The 21,284-nt window shown below is 46.1% G+C and overlaps 1 protein-coding gene across 2 annotated transcripts in view; it reads left to right on the top strand.

Moving 5' to 3' along the window:
- Positions 1–5,869, top strand: part of ANP32A (acidic nuclear phosphoprotein 32 family member A) — a 37,543-nt gene extending 31,674 nt beyond the window's left edge. For both annotated transcript variants that reach the window (XM_032343013.1, XM_032343012.1), the window contains exons 4-7: positions 741–939; positions 2,088–2,185; positions 4,560–4,623; positions 4,875–5,869. In XM_032343013.1, the coding sequence (XP_032198904.1) occupies positions 741–939; positions 2,088–2,185; positions 4,560–4,623; positions 4,875–4,936 (423 nt within the window). In that variant the 3' untranslated portion in view covers positions 4,937–5,869. The remainder of the gene's footprint in view (positions 1–740; positions 940–2,087; positions 2,186–4,559; positions 4,624–4,874) is intronic.
- Positions 5,870–21,284: the final 15,415 nt, after the last annotated feature.

The raw sequence follows: 21,284 nt of genomic DNA, 5'->3' as shown, positions 1-21,284 counted from the left end.
ATGGAGACCAAGTGTGTGTGTATATAAATCATTGTGATTTGGTTACCATTAAAGGTCAGACCTAGGCACACACAGATGCACGCACACAGAAACACACCCTGTTCTCCCTGCACAGACCACGTGCCTTTCTGTAGCTTCTCCTTGGGGACCAGTGTGAGTGATGTGCTGTGCTCCCCTCTGCGGGATGAGAGGATGCTGGGGTTGTGCCCACCCACCCCACCCCGCCCAGGCCACAACCCCCTCCCTGCCCTTGACCTGCTGAGAATGACTTCTCACTCTTGAGATCTTGAGAGCTGCTGGACTAGTAATCACTTCTGCCTTATCAGGGCTGTGAGGATAAACTGAGTCACTGCTACCTGGTGTGCTGTGTTAAGGGCCATCATCCTCACCATCATTACTAATAGACCTTGTTAGTTTGTGCCACCTTTTCCGTTTCCCTCTGGCTCCCCAGTCATGGGGACAACAGCAAAGCTCTTGGCTGGAGCCTCAGGGGGAGCCACAGCTTAATTTGAAGCCAGTCACTGATGGGGCCAAAGCCATACTTGCAGACTTTGTTGCCATTGGATGAGGCTTTAAAGGCCCTAAGGGGGCCTTTTCCAGTGGCGGGAACTGAGATCCATCCATCAGTGACTAGGCTGGGCAGAGCAAAGCCATTTTCTCCAACTGTTTCCCTGGGTTGTTTGCCCCCTCCCCTCCCGTCCTCCACAACTCACTGTTGAACTTCATCTTTCTGCTTGCAGAAAAAGTTAGAAAACCTCAAGAGCTTAGACCTTTTCAATTGTGAGGTAACCAACCTGAACGACTACCGAGAAAACGTGTTCAAGCTCCTCCCGCAGCTCACGTATCTCGATGGCTACGACCGGGACGACAAGGAGGCCCCTGACTCGGACGCCGAGGGCTACGTGGAGGGCCTGGATGACGATGAGGAGGATGAGGACGGTGGGTGCTGGGGGGGTGGATAGGGGAAGGCTGGTGGTCTCCTTTGCACAGCTGTGGAGGGAAGGGGGGCTGCTTTGTTAACCATGGTCCCTGATCTTGCTCACGGAGTCTAGAACCGCAGAGAAGCATCCTGAGTCTCCCTGATGGCATGGTAACGACTTGAGAAGCGTCTAACTGAACCCTCCCGTCAGGTTTTTCTTCTTTTTCCAGAGGCCCCTGGAATGAGATCCTACAGTGTCTCTGTAGTATGCCCCTGGGCTCAATTCCCACCCCCCAGTAGTGGGGAAGATAGGGTGTGGCTTGAGGGTCCCATTCTTCTAGGTCTCCCTAATGGAGAGGAGGGCAGGAGCTGGAGAGGGTGTGGAGCCCCCTGGTGGCTGCAGGACACAGGACCTCCAGGGTGCAGGTGTAAGGGAGTGAGGAGGGGTTGGGAGATGGAGGAGGCTTGCAGGGGGCGTGCTGAGCACCCTGGTAGTGAAGTGAGGGTGAGTGTGAGCCAGCAGGGCCTACAGGGAGGAAGGAAGGAAGAAAAGAGAGGGCCACCTCCCGCTGTCCCCTTCCCATGTGCTAACACAGTGCGGCCTCCCTACAGGGCTTCATGGCCACAGTAACCATGAGAAAGGAGACATTTCGCCCATAATTCACACACAAGATTTTTTGTTTTTCCTTGTTAGGTTGGAGTGTTTTGCAAGATACTCACACACGTGTTCACCCAACGGGAAGGGCCCAGGTTTCTAGGCCCACCTCGGTGGCTAACTTGATGAGTGACCTTGAACAAGTCACTTCTCCCCTCAAGGACTCGGATTTTCACCTTTAAAGCCAGGAGTTTGGTAGATGCTCTTTCCAAGTGAATAAGCGTCTTGGCTTCTGTAAGCCCTGTGACTTGGTCCTTTGATCCAGTAATTGCTCTGTGGTCTGAGCCTCCACAAGGGATCTCTGCTTTTGTAAAAGCTGGGAGGGGAGGGCTTGTCTTTTGGATTACTTCCAGATGTGTTGAGTCCTATTGGAGCATCCCTGCTGTGGGCGCCGGTGGGAGTGAGAGGGTCCTGGGCCCCACCAAAGACTGTGCCGGGCCCACGAGCCTGGGTTTGTGCTGTGAGGGAGACCAGCTCACCCCCAGTTCCCCTGTCCCCGTTTCTGCCGCACAGAGGAAGAGTATGATGAAGATGCTCAGGTAGTGGAAGATGAGGAGGATGAAGAGGAGGAGGAGGAAGGAGAAGAGGAGGACGTGAGTGGAGAAGAGGAGGTAAGGGGCTGGGCAGGGGCACCATCTCCCAGGGTCCGCCTGACTTACTGCCTCTTCGCAGTTGTATGTTAATTCAGGTATTTACTCTGTGCTTAGAGTCTGCTAGGGAAAACCAAAGACTACCTTGGTAGTCTGAGCCAGTGGTAGGGTAAGACACTGCTGGGTGCCAAATGACAGTGACCAGGGTCCCTGGCGCATGTGGAAATAATGCTTTCATGCTGACACCCCAGTTTCTTAACAAGACCTATGCATGTCTGTGAGAGTTACTACAGCCCAGTCTGGGGGGTGGGGGAGTGAGCCCAGCTCTGCCACTTGCTGGCTGTGCGTCCCTGGATAAGTTCCTTAACCTTTCTGAGACTCTTTCCTCATCTGTCCAATAGGTATTGTTTTGCATCTCGGTTGTTAATAGGGATCAACTCAGTGAATTCTTAAGAGGATATAATAATTTGTAAACCAGAACTCAAGAACAGTGTTTGACCACTTGCTGTTTTAGGCCTTTATACCCTTCAGGGTTCTCGGTTCTGTGTGCTAGGTCTTGTGTTTAGGTGTTTGGAGTCTCCCTCTAGCAGATCATGTTCATGACTTGTTGGAATTCTAAGTCAGCTCTTGCTAATTACAAAGGTTAGACCTCGAGAGGCTTAAAGTGACAACAGCGCAGACAAGGGACCTGCCTCTTTCCCCGCCCCACGCCCCCCCACCCCCTGATTTGCCATCTCTATCCATTAAGAGTGCAGACACCTGCCTGCCACACACAGACCCGCTTGGGCTGGATCTCTGCCCACCCCCATGCTTGGGAGAGTCCGGTCAAGGCAAACAGAAAAAAGCCACTGTGATCAGCCTGGTTCCTGTCTTGTTCAGCTGCTGAGTTTTCCTTCTCCCTAAGTGTGGGCCACTAGGCTCAGTTCTAAAGAATATTGCGCGTTTTTTAAAAATAAAGACTTAGAGAAACAGGTCCCCCCAGGACAGGGCAGTAGGTCTGGTTGGCTAATGGATTTCTCATCTTGCACTTCCTGTCACAGGAGACACAGTGTGCAGGGGTTTCTTTGGGGGTGGGGTGTTGGGGATTTTTTGGTTTTCTTTTGTTTTTGGTATGTTTTTTTGTTTAATTTTGTTTTGTTTTTTTGGTAATCTCATTGACCATCTGCAGAGTCCCAGTTTCCAGCGAAGGAGAGCTTATACACAGACCCCAAAAAAAAAAAAAAAAAAAAAAAATTCTTAGCAAACAGACTGATTAAAGAACTATTTGGTGACATTATAAAAGGGTAATTCCCTTGACAAAAAGAAGTCTATCACCACGTTCTTTTTTTTTTTTTTTTTTAAGATTTTATTTTACTAGGTGTCTGGGTGGCTCAGTGGGTTAAAGCCTCTGCCTTCAGCTCAGGTCATGATACCAGGGTCCTGGGATCAAGCCCCACATCAGGCTCTCTGCTTGGTGGGGAGCCTGCTTCCCCCTCTTTCTCTGCCTGCCTCTCTGCCTACTTGTGATCTCAGTCTCTCAAATAAATAAATAAAATATTTAAAAAAAAAAAAGATTTTATTTTATTTATTTATTTGACAGAGATCACAAGTAGGCAGAGAGGCAGGCAGAGGTCAAGCAGAGAGCCCGATGCGGGGCTTGATCCCAGGACTCTGGGATCATGACCTGAGCTGAAGGCAGAGGCTTTAACCCACTGAGCCACCCAGGTGCCCCCACCAAGTTCTTTTTAAACAACAGGTTGCCTTATGCTTTAGGAATGGTGTTTGGCCTGCAGACATTCAACTAGCAGAGGACTGCAGGAACAGCTTAAGGCAGCGGTCCTGTATTGAGAATGAGTTCATACACCTTGCCGACTCTGAAGGAGCTGGGAATGCTATCCTTAGGGGGCCTTTACCCTCCCCTCCAAGGGATCCACGTGTGCAGAGTGGTAGACGGGCTGGGTAGGGCAAGGTTGAGCTTGCCCACGGAATCTGGATTTGCTAAAACTGGGGTCTTCCCTCGAAGGCAGAACTGTTCTGAAGCCAAACGAAAAGCTGGCTGGCTTTGCAGGACCGAGTTGGCGTGGGGAGCTTTTTCTCTGGAGAGCACACACTCAGGAAGGCGTGCCTGAGTTACAGGGACTCGGGGTCAGAAATTCTGAGCCTGGGTTTACAGCTCCTATGTGTAGTGTGGGTATTTTCTGGACAAGGGGTTCCGGGCTTTGTCAGATTCTTAATGGGCTCCTTGAGGCAAGGGGACCTCTGCTCTGGATCCATCCTGAGGTGACAGGTTCTTGTGGGGCTCTGAGAGGCAGGGGCAGCCTCCACTTTTTTCTCCCATGGTGCAGGGAAGTGCCTTCCTCAGCATGTCCCTGGGAAGGAGGCACCCCTAATGTCCGCCATCCATCTTCTTTCCTAGGAGGATGAAGAGGGTTATAACGACGGGGAAGTAGATGATGAGGAAGACGAAGAAGAAGTTGGTGGTATGGCAGCATTTTTACTCTCGGCGGGTAGCGGCCTGGCCCCCTCATTTGGCAGAGTAGACGGCAAAGGCCCAGAGGACCCAACCGTCTGAGGCTCCTAGGGCCTCCCTGTCTTGGCAGATTCCCCGTCTCAGATTTGCCAGGGGCGGCAAAGCTTCCCAGATGCGTGGTCCCCTGGCTTCCCGGCAGGTGGGTTGAGTCAGGGGCAGGATCAGTGTTTTAACCTAAATGCCTTTTCCTTCCTCTTCCAGAAGAAGAAAGGGGTCAGAAGCGAAAACGAGAACCTGAAGATGAGGGAGAAGACGACGACTAAGTGGAATAACCTATTTTGAAAAATTCCTATTGTGATTTGACTGTTTTTACCCATTACCCCCCCCCCGAAATCCCGCCCCCCGAAACTTATTTTTTTCTGATTGTAACGTTGCTGTGGGAACGAGAGGGGAAAAGTGTACTGGGGGTTGTTGGGGGGGAGGGAGGGCGGGAGGGGGTGGAATAAAATACTATTTTTACTGCCACTCTTTATTTTTTTTCCCCTACTTTTTCTTTGTGTCTGGTTTTGTCCCTGTAAATGCGATAGCTGAGTACACACCGAGTGAGCATTTGTTCCTTACTCTCAAAGAGGACGGTTTGGAGGGCTCTCACACTTCCTGGTATTTCCCGAGTCTCTGGAATCGGTTGGAAGGTCATGGCTGGCCTCCGTTTTTGGTTTCTCAAAGGCCCGGGAGGGCCTGAGCACCAGCCGGCATCTTACCTCTTATTCGGGTTCCCATGATTCCTGCATTTCTTGGGCCTTCTAGAGGCATCCAACGCCCTGGTTTGTAAATAGCAACCGAAAGGCGTATTTTGGCACTGGTTGGGGGACATTCCCCGTCTCTCATTTCTTTCCTCCTTCACAGATGGTGGTGGGCTTTGCTCTCCGAAGAAGACTCTGAGGTCACTCTTCAGAGTTAGGAGCTGGAGAGCTGAAAACAGCAGGCTTAGGAGTTAGTAAAATGGAGTTGGTAATTCTAATTAAAAGAGAAGCAGCAAACCCTCAAACGTCAACCTCTTTAAAAGATTTAAAAAACAAAACAACAAAAAAAAACGTGTCCTATCTTGTTCTGTAAAATATTAGAACGCTTTGTTTTATGAAAATGACAAGACAATTCCTCCACGTGTACTTCTGTGCTTAGACCATTTTTACAGACCTGAGCACAGGAGACGCTGCTGCATGTCGGCTGGGTTTTTTTTTCATACACCCGAGCACGGAAAAACTAACGCAAAATTGTATTTTCTTACCTAGTGGAAATCTGAAATGACTGCAAATTCCTGGTGAATGTACAGGTTTGCTCTCATGTCCCTCTTCTGGATTGCTTTAGAAGTGACGTGTGATTTCCTAGCCCGTGTTTCATCTGTATAAAAGAACATCTGCACCGGTTTCTCTCCTACCCCTCAGAAGAGCCAAACTTTTGAGTTTTATGTCTGTTTGTCATTGATAAATTTCAATAAATCTTTTTATACAATTTTTTTGGGGGTGGCTTCTTTGAGTCCAACAGGGTCATCAGTCTTTCTAAGATGCATTCCAGATAAGCTGCTAGCTGATGGGGCGGGGGAGGGAAGCTTAGCACAGGTTATCTGATCAAATAGCTTCTTTCCAGGGCAGGTAACCTGATGCCTGAGTTTTGGATGCCTTGGCTCCCAAAACAAGGTTGGGTGGTGTGCTGTCCTCGTGGAGAGTTTCGTCATCAGCATAAAAAAAATGTAAAGATACAAAAAATTACTCAAACACCAAAATGATCACCAAAAATTTTGTTAGGCCAACTTTGAGACCTTATTTTGAATTCTCTTAAGGTTTTGTTCAGACTCTGGAGAAAGGACATGTGCTTGAAGATCTCGGGAACGTATAAAACAAATCTACTCCTTTTTGACTTACCATGATGATGGTCGTTTCTCTTATCTCTGAAGAGTTCAAAAGCCTGTGTCTTCAATGGTGAAGTAGCAGTTCGTTCACTGTTCGGACTTGCTGAATGCTAACCACGTGGCTAGAGAAACATTTGGGTTATTTCCCACTTCTCACTACAGTGAGTGTTCTGTTAAGACATTTTGTGGATTTTTTTTTTGTACAAATGCTTAAAAGTAGGGTCCTTGAACAAAAGTTGACATTGCTGAGGCTTAGGTGCAAGGTTCTGTGTTTTGCAGAAGGGTTATACCAATGTACTATGGTAGTGAATGCACATATACATACGTTCATTCTCAGCCCGACAGCCTCGAACCCCACAGCGAGGGCTAGTTCTGTGTGGTTCCCACAGAATAAGGTGCTTCTTGAGGGGAGAATGATGGACCCCCTCTTCTGCGTGCAGGATGAAGAGAAGGCTTCCCAGGGCCAGGTGCTGTGCTCTACCCTAGGGCAGCAAGGAGGAGCCAGGAAAAGAACAGGAGTGGAGTGGAATCAAGAGACTGGCAGACCCAGCCCTGGATTTTCTGGCCCTGACTCCTTTGGAGGTTTTTGGGGTTAGTCGACTCGTAGTTCTGGACATACGTGCTATAAAACATAATGGATGGTGATGAACAGGTTAGTGCTGATGGGATTAAGAGAACAGGCTATCAATCATACAACGCATTCACACCAGTCCTCGAGGAAAAGGATTACTGTGCCCATTTTACAGATGAGGGAAACTGAGGTCAAGTGACAGGGAGGTGAGAAGTGATGGAGCCGGCCTGAATCCCCGTCTGTTGGGGCTATTTCCATTTCATGAATGGCAAGGAAGAAGAGGAAGCTCAGTGCAAGGGGGAGAGCCAGGAAAAGCCGATCTATCGGACTGGCTGTGTACCTGGTGCCAGGCTTTATCTGCAGCATCTCGTTCATTTTACAGAATGCTCATAGCCACCCAGGGAAATGCCATCCTCCTTGTTCTACCGGTGGCTCAGAGGGATCGGCCCAAGGTCCTGCAGCTGGAAAAGAGCAGCAAGCAGCACCAGTAATAAGCTATGGAGGTTTGTTTCCAGAGTCAGCCCTCTTTCCTTACCCCCAAGTGCCAGCAACCTCCTCCCCCAAGCTGGGACCACCCATATGGGCCAGCTGTGTTCATGCAGTTCCTCGGGTGTGGCGGGCAGAGCTTGAGTGCTGGCAAATACCATTGCATGGACCCTTGAGAGGGGAGGACTGTTAGAAATCACCGCGTCATCAATAGTCCCATTGGATGGAAGAGGAAGGCCATGGCAAGGCCAACCTGGAAAGCAGGACCCCTGTTCCCGGGTGGCTGCCTCATAACCCACAACGTCACTGTGGTCGCAGGGAGGCCCACTACTGTGGGAAGTGGGATAGCATCTCCTGGGAAGAACAGCCAGGCCTTTGGCTGACAGGATGTAGCAAGCACCAGGCACATCGTGGGTTCCGTGTGGCTCTGGAGAGCATCCTATGTTTTTAAAGATGCGTGGTGCGTGTGTGTGTGTGGAGGGGGTGGCTTCCCCATTGTGTCTCCCATTGATTATCCAGGGAACCTGTGCACATTTCCTGATGGAGAACTGTCCTTGGAAAGAGAATAATGATGGTGATGATTCTAGATTATGAGCTGCCCCGTGCCCTGTGCTTTATATCTATGGTCTCCCTGAATCCTTGCATAGATCTTGTAGAGTCAGAGTTCAAGGAGACAACTAACCCGGCTAGTCAGTGGCAGTTAAGCCTCAAACTTACGTCCTAATGTGAGAGACCCCATTCTTATCCACTGTGTTAAAAGAGCCAGGCATGAGGGAAGGGGGTGGGGGGTGGCAGTGATGAGCAGTTCCGTTTTTCTCATTTGCTGACTTGCAAAGGCTGTTTTTATCCTTGTTCAGAAACTCATTGTTCGTGGTTGGAAGGATTCCCACTGTGGGTCCATAAGAAGCAGCTTTGCACAATGGTGGCCCTGAGTCCTTGCACCAGCCCTTAGATAGGCCCCTGTGGCAGGCTGAGCCCCAGGGTGAGTGAACAGGGCCAAGGAGAGGGTGGGAGATGGTGGCACGGAGGAGAGCAGGTCAGGCCAAATCAGGGGTGGGCATGCGTATGCAGGGGAGAGACAAGAAAGACTCCAACCTGAGGGGACTTGTGTAGCCTTGCTGACTAACAGTGACAGGAAGCTGATGTAGGAGACATCTATGGAGTTGGGTCTGGCAACAACACTCTGGGGTCCCCCAGAGGGACTCACATGGATATGGAACCTGAGGTTCAAGTGGGACTACCCTCTCCAGTTTCCGGGATGACCCAGTCCTGGCCATTTAGTGTATTCTGAACTTAGACCATAGTGACCAGTACAAGGAAGGGCCTGGAACCCAATCTGGTTAAGTGAAGCTTGGTCCTTGGAATTTGGAAAGTGAGAAACTTCCTGTTGGAGCTTTGGAGCTGGGAAGTCGGAGACCTGGAGTTGTAGAGGTACACACATCCCTTGGAGAGAGACTCTGGGTCATTCCATCTCAGCCTTGAAAAGACCTGACCCACTACGATGGAGTGAAGACACCAGCATATATTTAAAACTTGTCTGTTGGACATCGTACATCGTTTTGCTTGTTTCTCATCCAGTAGAGTCATTCTTACCCCATTTCAAAGACTGAACACATACAAATGCTCGATAAATATTAGCCGCTTAGTGCCAGACGCAACAATAAATGCCTTCTAGAAGTCAGCCTGGTGTTTTCCCCAATGTTCTGATAAGAATCCCTGGGGCTTTTCAGACGACCAGGCCTCACCCCCTGGGAATTTTGGTTCAGTAGCTCTGGATCGAGGCCTGGGAATGTGTGTGTTAACAAGTACCCAGAGGATTCTCATCACTGGGGACCTCTGGGGAGTGCTGTGTCAAACCCACTTCCCACAATGGCCTGGTGAGGAAGGCGTGGCCATGCTCAGTTCACGCTGAGAAAGTGGGGATCAGAGTGAGATGGAGTAACCCGCCCAAGCTACCACAGGGCAATGGGCAGAACTGGGATTCGAACCCAGGTCTCTGCGACTTTCACACATGTTACAGAAAGAGAAGGACACTAACTCCTGTGTAGTTCACAGGTTGTGAGGCGACCAGAAAGATGGAAAGAACATTGCAAAGTGGGAGGCTGTCACTGGTATAGAGAAGAGAAAGATGGGGGCTCCTGCCTAGCTCAGTGGGAAGAACCGCACCTCTTACTGTCGGGGTCCATGATTTTGAGCCCCATGTTGGGTGTAGAGAGCACTAAAAAAATAAGTAAACTTAACAAAAAGAGAGAGAGAGAGATGTCAGTTTTATGAAAAAGAGGCCCAAGCAACCCAAATACTTTCTCTAACAAGCAGAAAACAAAATCTTAAAAACCACTTGGTAATTAAGATAATCTGTATGGATGGTTTCTCGTCCCCCTCGAAAAACTCACATGCAACAAAATTCACTCTTTGCACCAACTGCCACGGTCAGGGTGCAGTTTATGCAAGGCGTTAGTTGTAAAAAAAAAAACAAAAAAAAACGAATTTGTGTTCTCGGGGCAGCCTCCATCTCGCTGACCGCCTTCTGTAGTGTGAGGCATCTTGGCCAGGCTCAGGAGGGCCAGGAGGCCTGGGTCCCCATCCTCGTTCTGCCCTGAGACCACCTGGCCCGGGGAAGGCAGACATGTGGCCTTTAGGAGCTATTGGAAGAGCAGGGCCGAGTAAGTGACCTCTAACAGCCTTGGTCAAGGGTTTGTTGTGATTGTCTTTCCCTCTTGACTTGAGCCTCCCCCTGCCCCCAACCAACTACCCATCATGCCTCTTGGTCATGGCATTGCCTGCCCAGACTCTGAGGCACCAACCGGAAGGTCAAGGTGGGAGAAACAGCCTTGCTGCTGAGACAGGTGCACTCTGGTGAGCAAAACAGGTTTCTGAGGCCTCACGACACAGACAGATGCCAGGTCTATACACACCCAGCACTGCCCGGGTAACCCAGCTGAGCCAATCAGGAGTTCAGGAGAAACACAATCTGTATGGAGGCCTCGCTGTGTGCCCAGAGTCTGCCGCCTGTGACCTCACTCCATCCTCACAGTGCGATTGTCTTTGATGTGCTCTCCCCGTTTTCCAGATGAAGAGACTGAGGTTCAAGGACATCTTGGAACTCGCTTGTGATCACACAGCAAGGATGGCCCCCGCTGGTAGGAGAACCCGGTAGGCTTCCCGGCCCCAAGGCTGGAGATGTTTCCTCCGTACTCAGCCCCATGCAGCTGACAAGAGCTGCAGCAAGATTCGTCTGCTCTAAATCTTGCTTTGACTAATTTCACACCTTTCCCCAGGAATCTAGCTCTTGTGCCCAGCACGGTCCTCCCACTCTGCTCTGCGGTTCTCCAGACTCCTAAGTCTGTGACAAAACCAGTCTCTCCAGAGTCGCTGGGAACAGATGTCTACAACAAAAATGATCTGGACCTCAGGAACAAGGAGACTGGGACTCTACCTCTGGAGAGAGGGACACTGGATGTCTTGAAGGAGCAACAGCAGCTCCTTCCCCTGCTTGAAAACCAAGGAAGAGGCAGCACAGCCAGGGACCCCATCCTGGGCTGGAGCTGGGAGGCCCTGGGACCTGGGACGGGCCACCTCTCTGCATAGCCTCCATCCCAAAAGTATCCAGAGGGGCCAAGCCCATGTATGTGTTGACAGGAATGATCCAGAAGAGAAGGTACATGAAATGGAGAGTGTCTCGGAGAGGATCAAGATGCAGGGAATCCTGGTTAGCCTCCGGTGGAGGAAAAGCCACTTGCTCCTCTGTCGCTGGGAGAGAAAGGAGAGAAAGGCTGTGATGCAGGAGGGTGGGTAGACTGGGTGGAGAGAGGATGGCAGAGTTCCTGTCTGCTCTTGAAGGAACTAGGAAGCAAGCTGGTCAGTGGAGTTTGGGGGCAGAGGGGGCAGAATGGGAGTGAGGGTTTGAAGAGGAATGAGAAGGTTGTGAGACGGTTGCTGGGGAAGGCGGGAAAACAGCGTCCCACACCCGCACACTGTGAAGTCTGGGAGGAGCCAGTGCCCATTTACCTGCAACGGGGGACCCACGACTATAAAGGAAGATTAGCCAACAGGCGTCAGGGTGGTAGACAGTGGGTTTCATTAGTGGGATGATTATAATGCGTAAGGCGTGGGACACGGAAGATGGGGTGTTTGGGAGATTGTCAGGACCGACCAGAAATTCCAAGTCGGCTAAGGAGGGAAGTGAGTCATGATTGATAGTGAGAAAGCAGGAGCTCTGTAGATTGGAGAACTGCCAGGCTGGAAGGATTGTTGGGATGGGACCACCAAGGCAGGTGAGCTGCAGTGCGAGGAGGCAGCCATCAGAGGGAAGGTCAAGGACCGGGCGGTGGAGGGTGGGTGTCTGAGTGAGATGGAAGAGCAGATCTTCACTGGGGACGAGAAGATGACAGAGCTGAGAGGCCAAGGCATCGGAGGGTTTATCTGCGAGGTCACGGGAGTTACTAAGAATGGTAACAGGAGGGACGCTTGGGTGGTTCAGTAGGTTAAGCATCTGCCTTTGGCTCAGGTCGTGATCCCAAGTCCTGGGATCGAGTCCCACATCAGGGTCCCTGCTCTGCAGGTAGCCTGTTTCTCCCTCTGCCTGCTGCCCTCCTCCAGCACCCCACCCCCCCCGCTTGTGCTCTCTCTGATAAATGAGTAAAATCTTAAAAAAAAAAAAAAAAAAAGAAGGAATGATAACAAGAATCATAAGAGGAAAAGAGATGTGGAACCACCTCCCTGACAAGGAGGCACACGACAGCAAGGAAGAGACAGTCATAACTGTTTAAAGGAGGAGGAAGGAGAGACAGAGTGGTGATGGAGCACGAGGAAAAAGTCCCCAGTTCCAGGCTTGGGGACCCATCAAGGAGGGGGGTGGTCTCCTCGCGAGGAGATTGCAAGGGACCAGGTCTCAGTGGGTTCGGACCAGGTTTGAGTTAGGACAAGGGAGGAGGTCCCTCAGCTGTTTACTGATGGACAGTACACGGTTGCAGAAGGTGTGCGGAGGTGAAAAAGGGGAAGACCAGCCCTCCTTCCTCTTCAGACTGCTTCCGTGTATCTTCATGGCTAGAGCCGGCAAAAGGACCAGGTCTTTTCCATTCTGGTGCTTGTGGGCCACCATGGAGGATGCTTGTGCATGCTGTCTGCTGCCTCAGACTCTTTGGAGCTTGCTGGCTTCTCCTCCCAGGCTGCCGACCCCCTACGACCCCAAACGCCCGACTTCTCTGTCCTACCCAAGTACAGGTGGTCGGCTCTGCCCCTTGTCTTAGGTCCACTCCCTTTCAGAACAGTTCCAGCAAGAGCTGGTGATAGACTTTCAACTGGCCAAATATCTAAGCCAGATCTTACACGCCTTGGGCTGGCATTCCAGACTTCATCTCTGGGATTCCGATGGCAGGCAGGACAGCCAGAAACACCATCCCAGCCCAACCCCTCTGGGTCCTAGCCCCTCATGGACGACCTAACAAACAATTCAGAGAATTACAGCAAAGGCTTCTTCGTTACTTGGATATGATGGCGGCTCTGGGGCCTGGGCCATTCAGTGGACTCTGCTGCTGTCTGGACATCACGCCTTCCCTTCCCAGGCAAAAATGTGCTGCCCCGGTGGGCTAGTCACTGGCACTAGGAGACCCCACCATAAGGCTGCTTCTGGCTTGGACACCAAGCCCTGCCTCAGTCATCTGGCCAGGGGGCTCCTACTGTGTGGAAAGAGCTGCCTGGGCCCCCTCTCTCAGGAGGGGCTGTGGGCAAGCAAAGCGCTTGAAGGTTTTAGAGTTGTGAGAGGAATCGAGTTTCCGAGTTTTGTCGCTCACGCTTCGTGCACCCCAGATCCTCCATGGGCGTCTGTCATAGAACCTGCCTTTGCCCACTTCTGTGGACCCTATCCAGATTCCAAGAGTTCTTGGCTGCCTGGATTGGCCCCTGGAAGTCTCTTTGATCTCCATAATTTAGGTTCCTGACAGCCCTTTTCCTCCTGACCACCTCCAGGCTATGCCATTCAATGTGTCTTAGAAGACACAGGGCCCTCATGGCAAGAGGCCTTAAGTAGGATAAACTGATGGTTCTGTTGAAACTGGGGAGCCAAATTCTCCCCTACAGGTCAGTATTTCATAAAATGGTCCACACCACAGGAAATAATTGAAAAAGCAAGTATTGACCACCATGCCAACCATGGTCGGAGGTGCTGACTGGGACTACAAAGTTTAGGGAGGGGTACCTTCTCCCTGATTTCAAGATGGCGGACTGAGGCACCATCTGAATTTGAGCTGTCCCTTGAAATTGTGTGGCGACAAATGAAATTTTGCCCAATTTGATCAGTAGCTACCCAAACTGATAATTCTTAAAACTGTATCAGCATGGAAAAAGGCTTGTGACAAACGGACCAAGTTTGCAGCTGACCAGGAGGAAAAAAGGAGAAATGTTCTATAATTACTACACAAAATTTTTAAAAGAAACCCCAGAAAACTAATCAATATGCACACAAATAAGAAAAATAGGTTGTTTATTGCCATATGAAAAAGATGACATGCTCCATAATTCAATAAGAACAAAAAACCCAATTTAAAAAATTAGTAAAATAAAGATCTCTGAACAGAGCATTTTTCAAAGGAAGAGACAAAGAGCCTATAAGCACACGAAAAAATACCTCACATCATTAGCTATCGGGGGAACGAGTTATCACTCACACCCCTCAGGACAGCTAAAATTAAAAAGACTGACAACAACAAAAATTGGTGTGGAACAACCAGACTCTCCTTTATGCTCGATGGGTGTCTAAGACGGTACAGCCTCTTCGGAAAAAGTTCTGCAACTTCTTTAAGTTTTAAAATCGTATACCTATCCTCAAATCTAGCAATTCCATGCCTAGATATTTACCCAGCAGAAATGAATCATGCGCACAATAAGACTTGTGCAAGAACATTGACAGCATCTTTGCAATAGCCCCCAAATGGAAACAATTCTAATGTCCAACAAGAGGTGAATAAAGAAACAAACAAAAATAAAGAAACAAAGAATAAAAAAACTGTATAATGGAATACTCCCCACCAATAAAAATAGATGAATTGTTGATATACACAACAACTCAGAAGAGTATCAGAGCTATCATGCTAACCAAAACCAAGCTAGACACAAAAGAGTACAGACTGTGTGAGGCCACTTACATGAAATTTAGTAACAAGCAAAACTAATTTATAGGAGTAGAAGTCAAACACTGGCTTGCCTCTGGGGCATGGAACTGGGGATTGACTGGAAAGGGGCATCAGGAACTATCTGGGGTGATGGGATTATTTTATATCTTGATTAGAGTGTGGGTTTCAAACATGTGTACATTTGTCAGAGTTCATCAAACAGAAGATTGGTGTATTTCACTGTACGTAAATTTTAACTGGAAAAATTAAGAACCGTAAGTAAATATTGAACTTTAGCTAATGATATGCATGCTGAAGTTTTCAGAAGTGAAGGGTACTGATTTCTGCAAATTATTTTTAAAAGCATAAAAAAATAAGATGGATTGATGGATATGTGATAAAGTAAATATAGCAAAAATGTTAATTATAGAAGCTAAGTGGTAAATATATGAGGTTTCGATGCACAATTTTTTCAGGTTTTCTGTATGTAGAAAAATTTCAGGATGGAAAGAAGGATGTGAAGATAGCATGCAAAACAAAGATATATTACAGAATTAACATTATAGATTATTTTTTAAATCACCTGAAACATTAACTTTGTTATTTTGTATTCAATAAAAATGCTTTAACATAATTCTGTATGGCCAAAATGTAAAAAAAAAAAAAAAAAAGCTTATTATAGTAACTTTGGACTATGCAGAATAGAAACAAAAATTTCTTTTTTTGGAACAAAAATTTTTAAATCTGTATTCCCATGACCCATAGAAAATCACTTAACAACCTATTTGTGTATTTTCTTACTAAACATATCTCCAACATTTCCCTGTCATTAAATATCCTTGAAAATGTGATTTTTAGATAGTAGTACATTTCATTGTATGTATGTACTATATATAAATTGTTAATCATTCCCTATTGTTAAATGTTGGCTTGTTTCCAGGTTTTTCTACTGCAAACAAAGCAAGGGTGAACATTATGGTACATACATCTTTGACCACATTTTGGTTTTTCTTTAGGATGGATTCTTTGCAGCTGGGTTACTAGGTCAAAAGTTAGGAATATTTTTTACATGTAATACTAGCAAATTGCTTTCCAGAAGGGTTATACCAATTTACATATATCAGTAGTATGTAAGACTGTTTTTTTCTCCTGCAACTTCATCACCTTTGAATATTTTTTTTATTTAGTTTTTTTTTCCTTTGGCCAATTTCATAGGAGATTGTATCTTATTATAATTTTAATTTGTAATCCTTTGAATACTATTAAACAATTCTTTCCCCAAATTTTTATTAGTGATTTGTATTTCTTCTCTGAATTAACATCTGCATCCTTTCCCTATTGTTCTGGGGAGATTTTTTTACTATATTTAAATTTGTGTATTAAAACTTAAAAAAAATATTTGTATTAAAGCTTTTTGTAAAGTGAGTTTATTAATCCCATACCTTATGTGTTTGCTACAGATATTTTTTCCAGGTTATTGAATATTTTTTATTTTTTATTTATTTATTTTTAAAGATTTTATTTATTTATTTGACAGACAGAGATCACAAGTAGACAGAGAGGCAGGCAGAGAGAAAGGAGGAAACAGGCTCCCTGCTGAGCAGAAAGCCCGATGCGATGGGAGGCTCAGGTTTGATAGCAGGACCCTGGGATCATGACCTGAGCTAAAGCCAGAGGCTTAACCCACTGAGCCACCCAGGTGCCCCTTTGAATATTTTTTAATTGAGCTTTTTATTTTGAAATAATTGTGGATTCACATGTACTTGCAAAAAATAATGCAAAGAAATTCTGTACACCCTTCACCCAGTTTCCCCTGATGGCAAGATCTTGCAAAATTATAGCTCGATATTCATCACAAAGATATTAACATGGACAGTCAATCCCCAGGACACTTCCAGCCACAAAGATCCCTCCTCTATACCTACTTCCCTCCTGACCTCAATCCCTCCTTAAATCCGGCAACCACGATTCTGTCCTCCATTTCTATAATTCTGTTATTTGAAGAATGTTATGTGAATGAAATACTATAATATGTCATTTGGGGTTGTCTGTTTTCACTCAGTGTAATTCTCTGGAGATCAATCTCAGTTGTTGCCATATCAATAACTTGCTCCTTTTTAGTTCTCAGTAGTGTTCCACGATGCAGAGAGATCACAGTTTAACCATTCCCCCCATTCTAGGACATCTGGGTTGTTTCCAGTTTCTGGCTATCATCAATGAAGCGGCCATAAGCACTCACATACAGGTTTCTATTGGACATAAGTCTTAATTTCTTTGGGATAAATGCCTCGGAGTGCATAACTGGATTGCATGGTAGTTTGCATGGTTAGATCTCGGAGAAAGTGCCGAACCCTTTCCCAGAAAGGCCATCCCATTTTACATTTCCACCAGGATTGCATAAATAGTCCAGTTTCTTGAACTCTTGACCCTGAGATCAAGAGTCACATGCTCAACCGACCAAGTGAGCCGAGCACCCTGGTTTTGTCACTATTTTTTATTTTAGAAAATTCTGATAGGTGTAATGAGGTATCTCCTGGTGGATTTAATTTGCACTCCCCTAATAATTAATGATGTTAATCATCTTCTTATGTGCTTGTTTGCCATCACTTTAACCTCTTTGGTGACGTATCTTTTCTAACGAAATTACTTCTTTTTTCTATTTTTAAGATTTTATTTATTTATTTGGGAGAGAAGGAGATAGTGAGAGGGAACACAAGCAGGGAAGAGAGGGAGAAGAAGGCTCCCCGCTGAGTAGGGAGCCTGATGCGGGACTCAACCCCAGGAGCCTGGTATCATGACCTGAGCTGAAGGCAGACGCTTAACCAACTGAGCCACCCCGGTGCCCCAATTCTGCCAAACATTTAAAGAATTAACACCAAAGCTTCTCAAACTCATCCAAAAAATAGAAGAGTAGAGAACACTCCCAAACTCATATTACCAGCACAGCATCACCCTCGTACCAAAGCCAAATAAAGACACCAGGAGAAGAGAAAACTACAGGCTGTGATGAACATTTTCTGAATAAAATTGTATAGAATTGGTGTTAATTCTTTAACATATGAATTCAATTCCCTTGTAGTGTAGGGCTACTCAAGTTACCTATGCCATAGTAAGTGAATTGTGGCAGCTTGTGGTTTTTGAGGACTTGGTTTTTTCCATCTAAGAGGGCAAACTTATGTGTGTACATTAGTCCAGAGTGGCACCTTTGTTTCTTTTTAAGCTCGACAGGGTCTGCAGCTGTATCCTCACATTCGTTCCTGATATTGGTCATTCCCATGTTCTCTCACTTTTTCTTTTCTTCTTCTGTCTTCCTAATTTTGTCAATTTTACTGGTCTTTTCAAAGACCCAGCTCTTTGTTTCACTGATTTTTCTCTATTGTTTTTCTGCTTTCAATCTCATTGGTTTCACTACTCGTCTTTCTTACGTCCTTCTTGCTTTGAGTTTGTTTTGTTCTTTTTCTAGGTTCTTGCTTGACATAAGGTTTTAGATCGCTCATCTGGGATTTTCCCTCTTTTCAAATGTATGCATGGAGTGCTTAAATTTCCCTCTCTGCACTGTTTTACCTGCATTCCACAAATTTCGGTTTGTTTTATTTTCATTTGAATTCAGTTCAATGTATTTTTTTTTTAAATTTCTCTCGTATGATCTTCTTTGACCTGTGGATTTTTATAGTCACATGTTGTTTAGTTTCCGATTGTTTGAAAATTTCACCGGTACCTTTTCTTTATCTATTTTGATTCCATTGTGGTTCAAAGAGCAAACTCGGAATGCCTTTAATTCTTAGATTTGTGGAGGCTTGTTTGACTGCCCAGTATGTGGCCTATCCTGGTATATCTCGATATGGGCTCCACGAGTGCTTGAAAAGAATGTCTGCCCTGCTGTTTTTGGTGGAATGTTCTAAAAATGCCCATAAGGTCCCCCTGCGTATTGAGTTTTTCTCTGTCCTTACTCATCTGTAGGCTCATTCAATCAGTTGTTGAGAAAAGGGTATTGCTGTCTTCAACACCAAGGGTGAATACGTCTATTTCTCCACTACGTCTATCGGTTTTTGCTTCACATATTTTGCAGTATTGTGGTTGGTGAGCACCCACTTTGGACTGCTATGCTTTCTTGGTAGATAGGTCCCATTATCATTGCGTAATGTTCCTGATAAAATTCTTAAACTCTGAGGTCCAATTTATCTGATAAGAATATAGCCCCTCCTGCTTTTTTTTTTAATTGATACTTGCATGGGAGCTATATTTTATTTTTTCTAAATTAAGATGTTTTAAAGATTTTTTTATTTATTTGATAAAGAGAGAGCACAAGCAAGCAGGGGGAGGGGCAAAAGGAGAGAGAATCTCCTGTAGACTCCCGCTGAGGGCGGATCTCATGACCTTGAGATCATGACCTTAGCTGAACTCAAGAGTCAGATGCTTAACTGACCAAGCCACCGAGGGCCTCTCCCTTTTTCTTTTATTAAGTTTTTTTTTTTAAAGATTTTAGTTATTTAATTGACAGACAGACAGAGATCACAAGTAGGCAGAGAGGCAGGCAGAGAGAGGAGGAAGCAGGCTCCCCACTGAGCAGAGAGCCCGATGCAGGGCTCGATCCCAGGACCCTGGGATCATGACCTGAGCCGAAGGCGGAGTCTTTAACCCACCAAGCCACTCAGGCGCCCCTTTTTTATTAAGTTTTAAGTTTTAATTCCAGTATAGTTAACATATAGTATTATATTAGTTTCAAGTGTACAATACAGTGATTCAACAATTTCAGACAACACCCAGTGCTCTTCACAACAAACACCCTCCTTAGTCCCCATCACCTATTTCATCCATCCCCTCACTCCTCCACCTGCTCATAATCATCTGTTTGTTTTCTATAGTTAAGGGTCTGTTTCTTGGTTTGTCTCTCTCTTTTTTGCCTCCTTTGTTCATTTGTATTGTTTCTTAAATCCCACATATGAGTGAAGTCACAGGGCCTTTTTCTTTCTCCATCTGGCTTATTTCACTTAGCATTATACACTCTAGCTCCACCCACGTTGTTGCAAATGACAAGATTTTTTTTTTATGGCTGAGTAATAGTCCATGTATACATATACCATAACTTCTTTATCCATTCATCAGTCAATGGACACAGACTGCTTCCATAATTTGGCTATTGTACATAATGCTGCTCTAAGCATGCATCACTCTGAATCAGTGCGTTTGTATTTTTTTGAGTAAATACCCAGTAGTGTGATTGCTGGATTGCAGGGTAATTCCATTTTTAACTTTTTGGGGAACCTCCATACTATCTCCCGCAGTGGCTACACCAGCTTGCATTCCCACCAACAGTGCATGTGTGTTCCTTCTTCTCCACATCCTCTCCAACACTTGCTGTTTCTTGTCTTTTTTTTTTTTTTTTAAAGATTTTATTTATTTATTTGACAGAGAGAGATTACAAGTAGGCAGAGAGGCAGGCAGAGAGAGAGAGGAGGAAGCAGGCTCCCTGCCGAGCAGAGAGCCCGGTGTGGGACTCGATCCCAGGACCCTGAGATCATGACCTGAGCTGAAGGCAGTGGCTTAACCCACTGAGCCACCCAGGCGCCCCTGTTTCTTGTATTTTTGATGTCAGCCCTTCCAACAGGTGCGAGGTGCTCCCTCATTGTAGCCGTGATTTGCATTTCCCTGGTGATGAATGATGCTGAGCATCTTCTCATGTGTCTTTCGGCCATCTGGATGTCTTCTTTGGAGAAATGTCTGTTCATGTCTTCTGCTCATTTCTTAAATTGGATGATTTGGTTTGGGGGTGTTGAGTTCACAAGTTCTTCATATATTTTGGATACTAACCCTTTATCGGAGATGTCGTTTGCAAATATCTTCTCCCTTTCAGTAGGTTGCCTTTTAGTTTTGTTGATTGTTTCCTTCTCTGTGCAGAAGCTTCTTATTTTGATATTTTTTTTATAGTAGTTTATTTTTGCTTTTGTTTCCCTTGCTACAGGAGAACCCTCCAGAGAGAAGTTGGCCAATGTCAATGTCAGAGAAATTATTGCCTGTGTTCTCTTCTGGGATTTTTATGATTTCAGGTCTCACATTTAGGTCCTCAATCCACTTTGAATTTACCTTTGTATACGATGTCAGCCAGTGGTCCTGTTCCATTCTTTTATGTGTAGCCATTACATGTGAGCCGTTCTTTCTAAAGATCGTCTTTAAAATGGAAAATGGGTGATGACAATTCTAATTAAATAGCTGTACAAAAATATAGTGAACTCTTAGTTGTCCATAATGCAAAGAATCTAAAAGTGCAAAGACGAGGTAGCATTGCGGAATTCACTTACTTTACTCCCTACATGCCGTCTTTTGGGTGAACAAATTAATACAAAAAATAAAAATGCATCCTAATAACTCTGATATGCCGATTCGAAGCTGGCTTATACCAATCCTTGCAGAACTTATGCCAAAGAGCAGAAGTACTGTCAGGACTCTTCTAATTTCTATTTTGTAGGACTAATTCTCTCCTGCCTCAAGAATTTCGCTGAATTCCCTCAGGCCTCACAAGAACAGACCATCATAAATATAGAATTTTAATCTTATTTCCAAATGAGATTATACACAGAACCGCAGAAACACACCAA

The sequence above is a fragment of the Mustela erminea genome, chromosome 5 (genome assembly GCF_009829155.1).
Source record: "Mustela erminea isolate mMusErm1 chromosome 5, mMusErm1.Pri, whole genome shotgun sequence".
Lineage (NCBI taxonomy): Eukaryota > Metazoa > Chordata > Mammalia > Carnivora > Mustelidae > Mustela > Mustela erminea.
This window is presented reverse-complemented; position numbering and strand designations above follow the sequence as displayed.